The sequence below is a fragment of the Lissotriton vulgaris genome, chromosome 5, assembly GCF_964263255.1.
Source record: "Lissotriton vulgaris chromosome 5, aLisVul1.2, whole genome shotgun sequence".
Lineage (NCBI taxonomy): Eukaryota > Metazoa > Chordata > Amphibia > Caudata > Salamandridae > Lissotriton > Lissotriton vulgaris.
Window position 1 is genome coordinate 1678562714 of NC_141693.1, and position 17843 is coordinate 1678580556.

The following is a 17843-nucleotide window of genomic DNA, read 5'->3' on the forward strand; positions in this document are numbered from 1 at the left end:
GATGAGTGAATCTTGAGGTCTTTAATGAAGATTACAGCCAGCCGACACGTGTTTCATCGCCTTCGCGATTCCTCAGGGCTAGATGTCCGTGTCAACGTCGGAAGGTCGCTCAGCTGGTGATAATTCCGACCCAGCCGGGCCCTTGACCAGTTGCACTATTTCGAGTGCGTCCAGCAGCGGTTAATATCCTTATTTATGAGTAAAAATTCAAGAAGTCTAATTAAGGCTCGGAGGTCACCCGATATAGTTCACAAAGTTAGGATTTCGGTTGTCGAATTAGATACTATTCCATTTCTATGCGTGGATACCGGTTGTGGTTCCACTTCAAGTGCGCTCCAAGCCGTGTCTGGCTGTCCAAACAGGAACAGGGCTCGTAGGAGGTGCACCCGCCGCACGCACACGGATTGCCAGACACGGCTTGGAGCGCACTTGAAGTGGAACCACAACCGGTATCCACGCATAGAAATGGAATAGTATCTAATTCGACAACCGAAATCCTAACTTTGTGAACTATATCGGGTGACCTCCGAGCCTTAATTAGACTTCTTGAATTTTTACTCATAAATAAGGATATTAACCGCTGCTGGACGCACTCGAAATAGTGCAACTGGTCAAGGGCCCGGCTGGGTCGGAATTATCACCAGCTGAGCGACCTTCCGACGTTGACACGGCCATCTAGCCCTGAGGAATCGCGAAGGCGATGAAACACGTGTCGGCTGGCTGTAATCTTCATTAAAGACCTCAAGATTCACTCATCTTTTGGAACTTTGTCACTTCTGTCAGAATTGGTGTTTGAATTATTGTAAATTGTTACAGAACAATCGTTATACTCATATCAGAGTGCTTCGGCAATTCATTAACTACAATGGGGAAATGGGGGTTGACCCAGCCATATTAAATTTCATCAGACCGCTGTACTCCAAAGCCACGTCCTGGGTCCGATACACTAAAAATGGGGACTGCACACGCTTATTTAAAATTGCTAGAGGAGTAAGACAGGGATGCGTCCTTGCTCCATTCCTCTTCTCCATTTACACAAACGGAGTAGAAAACGCTCTCATCAAGACTACAAGGACATTCCCATGTTTAATTCACAACTCCTACCTATCCTGGCATATGCAGATGATGAGTGTTGATTGCCAGGACGAGGGAGGGTCTTCAACACCTGCTATCCTTGTATGTATCCTTCCTGGACTCAATAGCTTTGATGGTAAACCACACTAAGTCCTTTGCAGTTATAGTGGGAGCAAGGAAAAGAGATAGAACTCCCTATTTACATGTGGAGGAGGAGATAATAGAGGTGGATGACTCCATCCCCTATTTGGGGGTACTCTTTGACAAGAACTTATCGTGGTCAAGGTTAGTGGAAGGAAGAAAGGGGGTAATGGAAAGAAGCCTTTCTGCTGTAAAATCATTTGCTAAAAAACTATCTTACTGATAAGAAACATTTATCAGGCCAAATTTAAGGCAGCAGTAACATATGGGGCTGGGGTGTGGGGCACTGTAGACATGGGTGCACTCCAAACTATTGAAAATATGCTTTTTAAATCATTAGTGGGCTTCTTGTTTCTGCTTCCAACTATTTCAGATACATTACAACTGGCCCCCATTCTCTTGTGGCACTCAATATGGAGGAGGGATACAATGCCGCTGACGTAAACTATAATAAATAATTGTTTAAACATGGATAATTCTAGGATGGTTGGGTTATGTAGAAACACTCTTGAACAAAATTGGCCTTTCCCAATTGTTTAAGAATCCATCTTCATGCAGTAAGGTCTCAAAGCAAAAGATCAAAAGCAGGTTTCAGAAGATGCTGGATTATGAGAGAAGGGAACACCGTAGAGAGAACCATGCAGTTGTAATCTTTGTCTTAAACCCCCCGCCAGTGACTGAGAGAGGTTTTTTCTATTTGTAGACGTCACTAATCCACAACATAGATTTATATTATTGAGGTTTCGATTGAACATGATCCTGCTCATGTTAGGTTACCCTGATAAAACTTATAACCACGCTGATCTAATTTGGAATGGCTATCTAAAGCCGCTATTACAGAAAATGATTTTTAATCAATGCAGAGTGGCATTATATTTTTTTAAAAGGTCCATCTGACCCCATGATATGTTTTTCATTAGCTTTGTTTCTATGGGCCTGCATGAAAAAAAGAAAAAAGAGGGACATACTAACAATCAATGGGTTTGCAACTTGAAAATTCTTTAAAGCTATTTGGGACCTGATAATGTTTTAACTATAGATGAAATTAATTATATATTATTATTGACTAAAATGAAAATGAATATTGAAAATAGGTTTTTATTTTATCCTGTCTTTTTATCCTGTACTTTTATGATTACTTTGTATCTGATCGAATAAAGGTTTTGACTATGACTATGAATAGCTATGCGCTGGGCATGAGGACCCCCACCCTCATAATTGGAGGGGAAAAAGATATGCTTTTTTGTAACACACAGCCTGAAACATATAGTGAGCTAATGCCTCCTCAGAGCCACCCTAATAACTTCTGGGGGCTGTATAAACAGTATCTGTTGTCCAGGGACAAAAATGGAACGAACGGACGATGTTTAAAATTACAATGTGTGAACAATTCCTCTTTAACTACAATATGACATTGAGGATACTAATATTGCATATGGTTATAATTTGTTTTCCCTTGTAGAGATGTCTGCTGCAGGATATTCATGATTGAGGTTGCCCCTTATAATGTGACTGCTGTTTCTACTGCATATATTATGGATCATTTTCGGTTTGCTTTGCTTTTTCTAATTCAATTCTCACGGATTGCATGGGGTTTCCCCTGCTATAATGTTACTGACAAGGAAGTATGTACACTGAATAAAATCAAAAAAGAAAGTTTAAAAAAGAAAAAAAAATTAAGTATAATCAAATCACTTCCCTTCTGTACCTAACGTGACTTTGAGATACACAGTATCTATTCAATAAAATAACAAGTGAATATTCTGTACGTAAGCACATTTACAATACAAACAAGTTTGCAATCAACCTGTAAGGTGTGTCTCTTGGAACTTACATACTGCTCGCTAGATTCCGGAATGAATTCACCTTCGCTACTGATGCTTGTGCATGAACCTTGCCGTGCCATTCGCTGCTGTCTTTCTGGCACATAGCCAGGAGGAGGAGAATTTCGACCTGTGTTCTGGGAACCTGCATCATTTACACATAAATTACAGTTAACGTCTTTATAACAGGTGAATATACAGCTTCTGACTTAATTTTAAAATATCTGTACATTGGTAATTGGCATTAACACAATCCACGTCTATAACAGGTGAATATACAGCTGCTGACTTAATTTTAAAATATCTGTACATTTGTAATTGGCATTAACACAATCCACGTCTCCTACATAATACAATGATGAAGTCTGCCACAGCAGTTCAGTAGTTATGGTCAAACCGAGACTTTCAGAAGAAATCTTTTTTGGTTCTGTTAACTTTGGAACTGTTTGATGAACCTCTATAATATCTGACACTCATTTGTATTATTCTGCACTTTAATTGCATTTCCATAGGGCTTCTCCCTGAGGAGGCACCGAAAGGCTTTGGCAAAAGAGCAGCACAATATTTCAAAGGTTGTGCTTGGCTGGTGTGGGTTTGAACTGTGGCCTATGGTAGAAGTGTTTTAGTGCTTGCGTTATGACCAGGGCTGTGCTCTTGTTTCATATGCTTCAGTGGCTAGGTTTGAAGCTAAGTGAAGGAGAGAAAGAGAGAATAAGAGTAAGTGGTTACAATTACTTGCAAGTCTGGGCTCTCTTGGAAGTGTCCTGTTGTCATGAATGATTAGATGTGCTTACTCTTGTCTTGATGCTGTGTTCATGTTGCTGTGCTTAGGTGAGTACTGGAGTGAAAGAGAGAGAGACATCTACCACCTTTGTGGGGAGATTTTAGTACTTAAAGTAGGTATGATATTTAGTGCAGTGTTGTCCATACCCGGATTAAGACCGTAATTGTTTCTGTCGCTTGGTTGGTGCAATACTGAATTGTTTATGGGGGCAAGATTCCTTAATTTCAGGTAGTCTTAGATATTTTTCTTTGTCAGGAGGAGTTAAATAACTGTGCTGCATGAACTGCGAGGGAGGTTTACCTGATGCATGGCTCTCTGTCGGTAGGAAGATTAGAAGGAGTGAGAGTCTAGAGGAAAGGGGTCTTGGTTGGGAATATTGTTGCAGTTTCACTTTAATGAAGGATGGCCTGTGACATAGGGGCCAAAGTGGCCAAATGCTTTGAAGAAGGAGCATCTGGCCACATGTGGCAGTGTAGATCCCAGAAATATGATGAGATGTTTATATAAAAGTGCAAGCGTAAGAGTTGTATTACTACTACATTTTGCATTCTTTTACATCTATGAAGTAGGGGGAGAGGCATAGAGTCTGTGTACATAGTCCAGGCAAGAGAGACAAGAGTGATAGTAGTATGCAGCAGTAAAAAAATAAAATAATGAGTGAAGATGCTGTGAATAAGTCCCATGGTTTAGAAAGCATTTCTTGTGACTGATTTACTCGGGGGTCGATTGAAAGGTTGGAATCCATTTTCACTCCCGGATTTCTCACTTCAATTTATTACAGCGCTGAGAAGGGGAAGGGTGGCACTTTCTGGGGCTAGGTGGCTGTTAGATGGTAGGTCATCCATTCTCAGCAAGTTAGGATATTGGCTTTGAATACCTTTACTTTCAGATAACTTCACAGCATCCAATACAAGATGGCTTGAGAAGACGGTCAAAAACTTTATGAAGTACAGTTACAGACTAATGGGTAGACATACAATAGGTGTGAAGAGCTCCCAAGAGAGTGCTGAAAGGAGGTGATATGAAAGGAGGAGAGACATGATACTTTACTAGGAGAAACAGGAGAAGATCCAGTTGGCAATGGTTCCATGGAAGCCAAGTTCATTTAGATTTAGCAGTGTTAGGATTCGGTTCCCAGTCCTCTTTTGCAGACCATAGCCTTCACCATCACGTGACACGCCAGCAGTATAAAAAGGAGTCTTACCATAGGATCCTTGCTTGTTATTACAAACCTGTGGGTTCCTGCTTCTTTTGGTTCCTGAGAAAGCTGTTGGTCGTTGCCGTTCCTCACGGGCTCGTGAGGAACATTGAAATACTTGCCTTTTCCCCGTATCCCTTACCTTGACCCCCAGTGTGGATAATTCCCTGATCCTGTTCCCTCTTGTTCCTTTGTGGTTACCCGCCCGGTGTTCCCGTAGTGAGTTAGTTAGTGTTCCAGTTCCCGTTCCCCTCCTACCCCCGTTAGAGATTCTCCAACGACATCCAGGGGCTCCTGTTTGTCAGACACTAATTTTTGTGTCTTTATCCCTTTGGACCCCGAGACTTGTTAAAGCGTTAGATCGGGCGCTAGTCGTTCGTTCAATCAGCAAGTCTTGTGGAGTTTATCCGCCTCGTTGTAGACGGATCGGACGTTGTGAGCTAATTCCCGGCTGGGATTAGTTTTTACTTCCACTCGTGAAACGAGCATTATCGTTTCTCACTTGTTTTTGTTTTATCACTTCTCACTCGTTTTTGAGATACAGGGGTTTTTTGTTCATGCACGTTCCTTTTGCATGTTTTTTACCCTGTGCAATCCCGTCAGGCCTAAACCTGATACACCCAAGAAATCTGTTTGATCATTCCCCTCGAAACAAAACCTGCATTTGCTAACGGTAAGTGTCAGTGTGGTGAACTGCGCGATATGGTCTTTGTTCGCTATAGCAGGATTGGGAACTGAAAATTATCGTGTGCTATCCCTTTTTTTGTTTCCCTGTTCATGCAGGTGCGGAAGTGAGGAGGAGGGTGTTGTTTGAATCTCCGTTCTACAGGGGTGGAAGGTTTGGAGCCATTTGTTTCCACCCCCTTTTCTGGTTCATCGGTTAACTCATTTTGTGCCATTTAGTGAGAGACCGGTGAGTCGGGGAAGTGGGTGGGACTTGCAACGTTCCTGCAGTGTGTGGGTTGGGCTGGAGCCTAACAGAATAACAAGCCCACGTTTTAATACACTGCCCGAACGAATGGATGTAAAAGGCGGAGCCACGGCAGGGACGGAAGTCCCTACCATGCTCGATGTTATGGGTGCCTTAGCTGCCTTACAGGCTCAGGTGCAAGACTTGAGACAAGAGAACGTAGGATTGAGGCAAGAACTGGGGGCGGTAAGAGCGCGGGAAACCGTGCAACCAAGGGGACCGACACCTCTCATACACCCGGCCACGTTTCAGTATGGAGGGGCGGGACAGAGTAACCCTGGAGGCAGTACCCCGGTTGCGATCACTGTGTCCACCCCTGTTCCTGTTCCCCTGGCTCAACCTGAACGATTCTATGGAGACAGTGGGAAATTTGGCATGTTCATGAATCAGTGCCAGTTACACTTTATGTGTAGGCCGGGGGCCTTTCCTGACGATGCGGCGAAGGTAGCGTTTACGCTTTCTTATTTGGCTGGTACTGCTGCCCAGAGGGCTATCCCCTTAATGGAGGGTAAGGATCAGGTGTTGAGGGATTATGACGCCTTTAAGGAGCTGATGCGGGGGTTGTTTGCCAAACATGCATTCATGCAAGCCAGCGACTCAGAACTGCTGAAATTGCGACAGGGTAGACAGGATCTCCTCACGTATATAGCGACCTTCAACCGGTTGATCTCTGAGACACTTTGGCCAGCCGATAAGCGGACCTCATTATTTTACCAGGGTCTTAATGACGACTTAAAGGACGTGGTATCACAAGTGGTAGATCCACCGGAGGAGTGTGCCGCATTCATTGATCTGGTGGTTAAATTGAACCATCGGCTATCGGAAAGACGTGGGGATCGTTTACGATTTCAGGTGTCCCGCGGGAGCTTCATAAAACCTGAAGTTAAACAACCTCTCGGGGAATCGAAGCCTGAGCCCATGGAAATAGGGGGAGTAAGGGGACCTTTGACACCTGAAGAAATGAAACGAAGAAGAGACAAGAATCTATGCCTCTATTGTGGACAGGGTGGCCATTTTGCAAGGGAGTGTCCCGTCAAACCATCAGGGGCGGGTTACAACAAAAAGGTGGCATATGTGCAGGTAGAAAGGTTGCCCCTCCCGGAGCATAAGATAGGGCAGTATGAGGTGTTGGGGGCGGTTGATTTGGCGCCTCGACATTTCGTCATCTCGGCTCAACTTCTATTAACTGCTCAGAATAGAGTGCCGGTATCGGTGTTGTTAGATTCGGGTGCCACCGGCAATTTCATTGACATCTCACTAGCGGAAAAACTTGGTGTGCCCTGCCAGTATAAGAAACAACCCGAGTTTGTTCGAGCAATAGACGGAACCGAGTTGTCATCTGGGTGCATCACTAGACAGACGATGCCGCTACGGTTGGTATGTGACAATGGCCACTCGGAGTGTGTGGTGTTCGATTTAATTGATGCACCTTCCTTCGGGTTGGTATTGGGGGTGCCTTGGCTGCAGGAGCACAATCCCAGGATTGACTGGGTGCGGAGGTTAGTTACTCTGGACTCGCATTATTGTTTGAAGAACTGCTATAGTGTGGCCAGTAAGAAGGTCCCTCCCTTGTATTGTGCGACAGTGGAGGAGAGTGGAGTTCCGAGACAGTACGGGGATTATGCTGATGTCTTTGATAAAGGGTGTGCTCAGAGTTTACCCCCACATCGATCTTTCAACTGTAGAATTGATCTAGTGGAGGGGGCTCCTTTGCCCTGTAGTCGTATTTATGGTTTGTCTGAACCGGAGGAGAAGCATCTCAAAGACTATCTGGATGAGATGTTGGATCTTGGGTTCATCCGTCCTTCTTCTTCGCCCGTGTCTTCGGCAATCTTCTTTATACCAAAGAAGGAAGGCACCCTGAGGGCTTGCGTTGACTATCGGACGCTAAATAAGGCTACCATAAAGAACAGGTACCCTCTTCCACTTATCCCCGTGTTACTGGATCAACTCCGCAAGGCCACGGTGTTTACCAAACTGGACTTGCGTGGAGCCTACCATCTGATCCGTATGCGACCCGGGGATGAGTGGAAAACGGCTTTTAAAACTAAACACGGGCTGTTTGAGTACTGTGTGATGCCGTTTGGCCTGTGCAATGCGCCAGCGGCATTCCAGTACTTCATTAACGAGGTCCTGAGTGAGTACCTGGATAGGACGGTAATTGTGTACCTGGATGATATCCTTATTTTCTCAGAGACCTGTGTAGAACACCATACACATGTACAGCAAGTGTTGCAGAAATTGCGGGAACATCGGCTTTATGCCAAACTGGAAAAGTGCCTATTTGATGCGGAGGAGGTGGAATTTTTGGGTTTTTTAATATCAGCCAAAGGAATACGGATGGACCCGAAGAAGATACAGGCAATTCTGGACTGGCCGGTACCAACTTCTGTTAAGCACATTCAGGTACTCCTAGGGTTCGCCAATTTTTATCGGCGTTTCATTGCTCGATTTTCAGATATTGTGGCGCCGATGACCAGGCTGTTGCGTAAGGAAGTCCCTTTTGTGTGGTCTCAGGAAGCGCAAGGAGCTTTCTGTCTGTTGTTGAAGACCTTTACAACGGCGCCGGTATTAGCCCATCCTGATCCAGCATTTCCTTTCTTTGTGGAGACAGATGCGTCCGCGGGAGCAGTAGGAGGGGTGTTGTCCCAAAAGGAGGAGGGCACTGGCCATATGCATCCTATTGCGTATTTTTCGAAGACATTGTTACCTGCCGAACGCAATTACACGGTGGCGGAACGGGAGTTGTTAGCAGTGAAATTGTCGTTTGAGGAATGGCATCACTATCTGTGGGGGGCCCGCCATAGAATCACGATTTACACGGATCATAAGAACTTGGAGTTTTTCAGATCGGCCAGGGCATTGACACCTAGACAGATGCGGTGGGTCTTGTTTTTTAATGAATATGATTTTATCATAACTTACAGACCCGCTGCACAGCAGATTAAATCAGATGCGCTGTCTAGGATACATATGGATCCGGAAGAAGGGAAAGTAGGAAAAGAAAGCAGACCAATGCTCGATAGCAGGAGAATTGTGGGAGTGGCCTCGGTCGAGGAGTTTACTACTAAGATAAAAGAGCAGTTAAAACAAAAGGACTTGGCCCCGTGGTTACGGCTATCGCAGGTGGTACTCCGGGAGGGGTTGCTGTATCAGGGGGATAGGTTATTTGTTCCGCCCGAGTTGAGAACAAAGGTGGTGGAGTGGTGTCACTCTTCCTCCTTGGTCGCACATCCAGGAATAGGGAAGACAAAGGAATTGTGCTTGAGGTGGTTTTGGTGGGAAAATGTGGCGCAGGATATTCAGAAATATGTGACAGCTTGTCCTGTCTGTGCCATCAATAAGCCCTCGCATAGTAAGCCTTCCGGTTTATTACAACCTTTGGTGATACCCCCTTCGCCTTGGCATACCATCAGCATGGATTTTGTCACAGATCTTCCCTTGGTGTCCGGCTTCACGGCCATTTTTGTGGTTGTGGATTTGTTCACCAAAATGGCCCACTTCATACCGCTTCAGAAAATCCCCACGGCAAAGGAAATGGCCTTGGAGTTTATGTCTTCGATAGTAAGATTACATGGGCTGCCTACAGCAGTCATCTCAGATAGGGGGGCGCAATTTGTATCCCATTTCTGGACGAAGCTCTGTCTGGTGCTTAAGATGGAGATACGCTTGTCATCTGCGTACCATCCCCAGTCAGATGGGCAGACAGAGCGCACCAACCAGACAATGGAACAATATCTGAGGTGCTTGACTACTTCCCTGTCGTGCGATTGGGTGATGGCATTACCCATAGCAGAATTTGCATATAACAACAGCATACACACGGCCCTGGGAATGACACCATTCTATTGTTCTATGGGATATCATCCAAGAGCCCTAGCAATCCAACCCACTGGGCACATGCCAGCCATTGATGATGCGTGTAAACGATTGGGTGACATCTGGGAAGTAGCTAGGGTCAGGTTACAGGAGGCCAAAGCAGCTATGAAAGTACAGGCAGATCGCCATAGGGTTTCGGCCCCTGCTTATAAGGTGGGCGATCAAGTATGGTTGGTTTCACGTAACCTGCGGCTACAGGGGTCGCGCAAGCTACAGCCCCGGTATGTAGGCCCTTTTCCGATTGTACAGGTAGTCAACCCTGTGGCGATGAAGTTGTTATTGCCATCTGATTATAAGATTCACCCAGTATTTCACACCTCATTGCTGAAGCCCTTTGTCCCCTCAGATCAGGTCTTGCCCCCTCCTGCTCCGGTGGTGGTAGATGGAGAGGAGGAGTTTGAAGTTCAGGCTATTCTTGATTCTAGGAGACGGAGGGGTAGATTGTATTACCTGGTAGATTGGAAGGGGTATGCTCCGGAGGACAGGACGTGGGAACCAGCTGGAAGGGTTCCTGCGCCCCGTTTAGTGAAGCTTTTTCATAGACAACATCCCCAGAAGCCTAGACCGGTGGGGAGGATCATTGGGGGGGGGGTACTGTTAGGATTCGGTTCCCAGTCCTCTTTTGCTGACCATAGCCTTCACCATGACGTGACACGCCAGCAGTATAAAAAGGAGTCTTACCATAGGATCCTTGCTTGTTATTACAAACCTGTGGGTTCCTGCTTCTTTTGGTTCCTGAGAAAGCTGTTGGTCGTTGCCGTTCCTCACGGGCTCATGAGGAACATTGAAATACTTGCCTTTTCCCCGTATCCCTTACCTTGACCCCCAGTGTGGATAATTCCCTGATCCTGTTCCCTCTTGTTCCTTTGTGGTTACCCGCCCGGTGTTCCCGTAGTGAGTTAGTTAGTGTTCCAGTTCCCGTTCCCCTCCTACCCCCGTTAGAGATTCTCCAACGACATCCAGGGGCTCCTGTTTGTCAGACACTAATTTTTGTGTCTTTATCCCTTTGGACCCCGAGACTTGTTAAAGCGTTAGATCGGGCGCTAGTCGTTCGTTCAATCAGCAAGTCTTGTGGAGTTTATCCGCCTCGTTGTAGACGGATCGGACGTTGTGAACTAATTCCCGGCTGGGATTAGTTTTTACTTCCACTCGTGAAACGAGCATTATCGTTTCTCACTTGTTTTTGTTTTATCACTTCTCACTCGTTTTTGAGATACAGGGGTTTTTTGTTCATGCACGTTCCTTTTGCATGTTTTTTACCCTGTGCAATCCCGTCACGCCTAAACCTGATACACCCAAGAAATCTGTTTGATCATTCCCCTCGAAACAAAACCTGCATTTGCTAACGGTAAGTGTCAGTGTGGTGAACTGCGCGATATGGTCTTTGTTCGCTATAGCAGGATTGGGAACTGAAAATTATCGTGTGCTATCCCTTTTTTTGTTTCCCTGTTCATGCAGGTGCGGAAGCGAGGAGGAGGGTGTTGTTTGAATCTCCGTTCTACAGGGGTGGAAGGTTTGGAGCCATTTGTTTCCACCCCCTTTTCTGGTTCATCGGTTAACTCATTTTGTGCCATCTAGTGAGAGACCGGTGAGTCGGGGAAGTGGGTGGGACTTGCAACGTTCCTGCAGTGTGTGGGTTGGGCTGGAGCCTAACAAGCAGGAGGGTATGTTCATGGACTGTGTAAAAGCCAAATGACAGATGCTGTAGTATTCGTCCAGCAACTTCATTGCTGTCCAGCATTGTCTTGAGCTCATCCAAGCTTCTGCCAGTGCACAAAACAGTTTGAAGGTTTCAAAATGGGTTATTTGCTTCCAAGAAGATGGATAATCTGAATCAATCACTCTCCACCGAACACCGAAAATTGCCCAACACACAGAACACACGTCGTGCAAGGTGAGGTGAGTTGTTTGTCAACATATGCTCAAGCGGATGCAGGGTGCACAGGGGCACAGGAAATGTGTGGTCCATTAAGCGGCAGGTGGCTCGGGTCTGGTAACAAAGCAGAATGTCGGTCGCGGTGGGGCGATGGAGGTCTGCAGCAGCAAAGGGGGGCATGAATTGTTCATTAGGATAAATGTCAGCTAGTGTGATAAGCTTGTTACTATACGCGCATGCCCTGGAACCATCACCTTGCAGCGCTAGTATTTGGGTGTTTTCTGTGAGGGGGATCCAAGGAGTATAGAGGCAGGACAGCTTAGCAGAGTGACACATGCCATCCCAAACCCATCTGACAGACTCACTTGGGTTGAATTCTGCTTGCGTGGACTTGAAGAGCAGGTAGAGCACAGTGGATAGCCGACATGGGCCCTCAAGTCTGCCTCCCAGCCTGTGTGGGGCTGGAACCATGTGGGGTAGAGTCAGAAGTGGAGCTATTGGGCCTGAGCACATAGGGCATAGAGTCATGTCAGGTGCATTTAGGCCTCCCTGCTGGAAGGGTGGTGCAAGCGTCTCCCATTGAATTCTCTGCGGTTTCCCCGCCCAGACCAAGGACACCAAGATAGAGCGCAGGCGCCGGAGGAATTGCGAGGGGAAGTGGGATATTGAGGAATAGATATAAAAATTGGGTAACATGACCATTTTTGCAATCGCAATTTGCCCTGTCAGAGACACTGTCAGTCTATTCCAGATCAGGATCCGCTCCTCCAGCCATGTCATGGCTGGCCTTAGTTTACTCTCCAGTGCTCGTTAATGTTACGGCTATTCCAGATACCCAATTAGTATACTGCCTCTGAGGGCCACTGCAGGGGATTCTAAGTCAAACAGCTGTGTGCTTTCAGTTAGTGGAAATAGAGTGGATTTGGCCCAGTTTATGTGGATGCCTGAGTAACTTCCAAATCTGATGACCTCACGAATGACCGGGTCGAGATTGGTCTGAGGTTCCCAGATATACAGTGTGATGCCGTCTGCATACATAGATACTAAGATTAGTTGGACATTGAAGCCGAGCCCCCGATGGGCAGGATGATGCAGATAGTGGCTCCATACCATTTTCATAAAGGACTGGGGATAACGGACACCCCTGTTGAGTGCCGCTTATAACCAGAAACAGGTCTGAGATCAGATCATTTAATCGTAGTCTGGCTGTCGGGCATGTGTATAATAGCCAAATCAGGCACACAATTTGAGGGCTGAGGACACACCAGGAGGGGAAAGAGAAAGGTCCACTCCAGTGAATCAAACGCTTTTGCAGCGTCAAATAGGGAGGCAGCCGCAGCGAGCTGGGGATCCACAGAGGGCATGTGTGCAAACATCGTGCGCAGGCTGTGAGCCGTGGAATGTCCCGGGATGAAGCCCGAATGGTCTGTGAGAACTATTAGTGGCAGTTTAGGAAGCAGGCGATTTGCCAGTGATTTTGTGAGCATTTCATTTTCCACATGAATCACTGATAGCAGTAATTCACTGGTTTGTCTGGCTTGAGTATCGTTATGATAACTGCTTCGCAATGGGACTCTGCAACTCCCCCGACATCAGGGCATCGTCATACATCGATCAGGAGGCCGGTCTACTTCTTGTAGAAGGAGGTGGTGAACTAATCCGGACCGGGCGCTTTGCCACTGGGGAGGCTCTGTATGACTTGATGCACTTCCTCTTCTGTGAAAGGGGAATGTAAGTAGAGCTGATAGGCCTGGTTGAGCCAGAGCAATTGTAAAGTGTCAGAATCAGCTGCAAATTACTCTCCACTCTGCACTGGTGGAGCACTATAGAGTCAGGTGTAGAAGGAAGCCCTGGTCCCGAGCAGGCCGCCGGACGTCGACTCCCATTCCTGATTCTCATCCAAAAGTCATAGACCAAGGCCTACGGAACAAATTAGCCAAAGTCCTACCGGAACGATTCCTTTCGTCGTAGCGGCGAGCTGTCGCCTTGCGATTAATGTATCTAGTTTCTCGCAGCGCATTGTATTCCGAGATTTTAACGCAAATATTTGCCATGGAGGAAGAGCATATAGTGGTGAAGTATTCCAGTTCAGGAGCTTGAATGTCTCCTTTCGTAGCTAGCTACTCTCGGGTCGCCTTGAATACTCCAGCTTGTTTTGCAATATATACTCCACGAATAACCACTTTGAATGTCTCCTACAGAGTAAATGGGGAGGAGACGGATCCCTCGTTAGTGGCAAAATAGTCAATAATCAAAGTGTGGATCTTGTCCCCAAGGACTGAATCACCCAGAACCCTGGAGGTAAGCACCAGGTGAAGGCCTGTGGGCGGTTAAAGGCAGGGATCGCTCTTGGAGTGCTGGGCATGGTCTGAGAGCGTGCAGGGTAAAAGAGTCACCTCTGTAGTCCAGGTGAGAGATTCTTGATCAAGTAGCCAATAGTGAATGCGCGACTACGTGTCGCCATTACATATGTTCCCTCTTTGCCACTTGGATGCTTGTGCCACCAGATGTCTGTCAGGCAATTGTCTCTCATCAGTGTGTGTAGCAAGGCACCCGTGCCAGGGCTGGGTCATCTCTGAGCGCCAGAGCGATCTGCGTCGGAGTCAAGTACTACAGTGAAATCTCCCCTTTGATCACTTCACCCTGTCCCATGCCAGCCATCAACCGCCACACATCTGCAAAGGATTGTGGGCTGTCAACATTTGGGCCGTAGATCGAGGCTTAAATGACTGAGTGCTTGTGTAGAGTACCCACAAGAAGGACATAAAGACTTGCAGCATCGCATATAGTTTGGGCAGAGTGCCAGGGGAGGGCCTTGCACAGTAATATAGCGGTGCCCCTAGTATAGTTGGAGTAAATGGATACATGCACTTTCGCACACCCGCCTGAGCTTAGGCGGGGGCAGGCGACTGGGTGAAGTGGCGTTCTTGAAGAAAACAAATGTCTATGTGGTATCTGTTAAGATAGGAAAGAATCAGTCTAGCCTTCCACTTGTTGTTCATCCGGCTAACATTCCAGGTCAGGCACCTTGTTGGAAGTCGTCATGCTCTTGAGGTGTGGGTGGTTAGCGTGCGGTAATGGGTGCCAGCCAAGTGTGGCCAAAGTATACACACAGTGTGATCACCTATGGGTGCCTTGCCAAGCATGGAATGTGAAGTTCAGTGCTAAGGGGGTATCATACAGGGAAGGGATGAGGAAACATAAACCCTTCAAATATAACCACCTCCCCCTCCCACTTCACCAGGGGAAAGTGGTTGAATGCACCCAACTTCAAAACCCAACAATATATCAGCACATTGGGAATCATCTCTGAAGGCGTCAGAGAACTGGGCGAAGAACCCAGTAAGGGGAGATTTGGGCATAGATATACCTGAGGAAATCAGTGCGGGTTTCTGATGAGTAAAGTCTGTGGACTGTCCGGATGTGAGCAGTTGAAGAGGACACTACCTGGTGCACACGCTGGGGGGTCAGGTAGTCATGCATCTGCGGCAGAATGGAAAGATAAATGTGTCACGCCAGCAGCAAGACAAGGCCTGCAGCCACAAATTACCTTAATTGTTGTCGCTGAGGTGGCCCTCCTGTGGGTGAGTTGGTGAATCCCGGGGAGATTCCCTTCGAGCAGCGATATAGGAGAACTTTAAGGCGGTCTTGGCATGTCTAAAGTGATGGGGCTTCTCTCCAGGAAGTATGTGTAGTTTTGAGTGATAGAGCAGTGAGTATGTCACACCCTCCTTCTGTAGCATCCACTTGGCCGGGAGAAAGGCACAGTGAGATACCTGCACCACCAGCATGAAGTCCAGATATACAAATATATTTTGTTACCTTGATATTGGATTAAGCAACGCTCTCGGGCCTGCTGAATGACCACATCACAATCGTGGTAGTTAAAAAGTTGTGCGATTTTGGGCCAGAGTGCCCGGCTGGGGTCTTCGCAAAAATGACCAGTGTGCTCTATCCGCTATGAAGACTGCTGATAGAGTGTCCGTGAAGAGAGACCTCAGCATTGTTTAAATACAATGTCTATCTATCACAGTGGTTTCCGCAATCTCAATGATACAGAGGTGTTGCATCAAGAACTCTCCTACTAGTCTTATTGTTTTGTTTAATGAGCTCTAGTACTTTGTCCATGCGGAGCAGGTGTTCAGCGCCCACTGTTTGTGTGTTGTCTGTGTCAGAGACGTGGGCCTCAAGGTGATCCATGCAGTCGTTGGATTTGTCCACCCGTCCCTTCATCTGGTCTAGGCGGCTTGTGAGTAGATCTTTCTTCACAACAATTTCAAGTAGGCTATTTGTTACATCAGTAAAGATCTCAATGAAGTCTTAACCTGACAGCCGGGGTCCTCTGTGGCCTTATCCGTCTCAGTATGGCACGTCTGATTCTTTCCCTCAAAGGCTAGCTTGAACTGGTGTGCCTATGGTTTCCCCATGGCTCTTCAATCATTGTGTTAAGCGGCTGTCAAAGTGATACACCAACTCAGGGACCCTCCATCCAACAAGAACGAAGGTAAAGAACCAGGGGTAGCCTCAGGAAGTCTGCAAATCCAAGGTTGTAGCGCCGGAGGATCTGGTCTGCTACCCAGCTGCAGCACATCGAGTAGAGGTGTGTAGCATTCACAAATGTCAGCAATCTCCCCAGGCTCTGCCCCACCCTATCAGCAGCAGGGATTCGAGGGGGGAGGCACGAGCAGGCTTACATTGATGGAAGACTGTGAGGGGGGCAGGCTGATAGGGAAGGAGGGCTAGCCATCGCCAGATCCATGTAGCCCACTGTGGGCTTAAGTACCAGGGGCAACAGCTGTGAACAAATTGGTGGGCTGGAGCCCAGAGTAAAAATTGAGTAATGGATCTTTCAGGCTCAGCCACGCCCCAACAGACCAGATGGATAAATGGGGGGCACTAGCAGGCTGAGGGCTCCAGAGGAAGAGTTCTCCTAAACCAGAGGTGCTGAGAGGTGGGCCCAGTCCAGTCAAGGTCACCTCTCAGTGATAAGGTGCTTCAAGTTCCCTCAGACGCGGATGCAGTCCACCGGTCCTCCGTGCTCAGCAAGCGGGCCCAATATATGTGGACACCGGGGAACGCCAAGCTATAGGCAGCTTTAGGCAGCAAGCCTTTAGTGGCATCCATCCAACCACCCGGCCCACCGTGCAGATCAGACACACCGCACCTGATGAGGCAGGTAGGTCGTGCCCCCCTGGCCTATCGTGGCGGGCTGTCTACAGAAGCTCCGTAGGCATCTCCAGTTGCCACAGTGCGGTTGCATTGCCTCTCCCTGGGGACTGGGCGCATCCAGCTCAGAACAGCAGCTCCTACCCCGTCTCCTCACGCGTTGGGATGCCGTTCACCCTAGGCACCGCACAATCTTTTTCACTGCCCCCGGGAGCCCGGCCTGCCTCTCACCTGCAGACAGCGAATGGGGCAGCTCTTCGGGGCACTTGATCACAGATAAGGCACACTAGTAATAATTACAGGTGGCCCCATCCGATCCCAAGCAGTACTCCATCACTCCCAGCCCCCCGGCAGTCAGGAATCCTCATGCTGTGCCCTGTGTGATCTGTCACCGACCACAGGAATTGTTTGTCAATCACAGCGCCGTTTCTCCCCCACAAATGTAAATTCCATCTCTTCTTCATTGCATTGTCAATGCCTCTTGAATTCTGCCTTCTCGTGCTTTGTTCCTGAGCAGCACATTGGAGCTCTTGTCACGTTGTCATGATCATGCCCTCCACGTTGGCTTTTCGGGCATGCCTTCATGTGTTTGAAAGGATGATGTGGGCTGCCAAACTGCAGTCTAGGATTGGCTATATAAAACCATGCCACAGCAAACACTTTAATTGGCTTTGTTGCTCCCGTTACCGGGAAGGAACTCTTCCTCTTGCTCCTGACTGGCTGCAGCTCTCGATTGGTTCTTTTAGGCACTCCTTCAACTGCAGCAGCAGAGATGGCCTCACCGGAGAAATCAGCGCATTCAAACTCAGCGTATGTCAGACATCCAGGCTGCATGTTCTTCGAACATTAAAGGGATCTCTGAGCTAAAGCCCTTCAGCTAAGTGCATTCACCTGGAAACCAAAAAGATCCCTCAAAGAAGCCTGTACTACTT

The 17843-nt window shown here is 47.4% G+C and overlaps 1 protein-coding gene across 2 annotated transcripts in view; it reads right to left on the reverse strand.

The window, feature by feature from the left end:
* Positions 1 to 17843, reverse strand: part of MAP3K3 (mitogen-activated protein kinase kinase kinase 3) — a 1347292-nt gene that overhangs the window by 627451 nt on the left and 701998 nt on the right. For both annotated transcript variants that reach the window (XM_086923814.1, XM_086923815.1), the window contains exon 7: positions 3050 to 3183. In XM_086923814.1, the coding sequence (XP_086779940.1) occupies positions 3050 to 3183 (134 nt within the window). The remainder of the gene's footprint in view (positions 1 to 3049; positions 3184 to 17843) is intronic.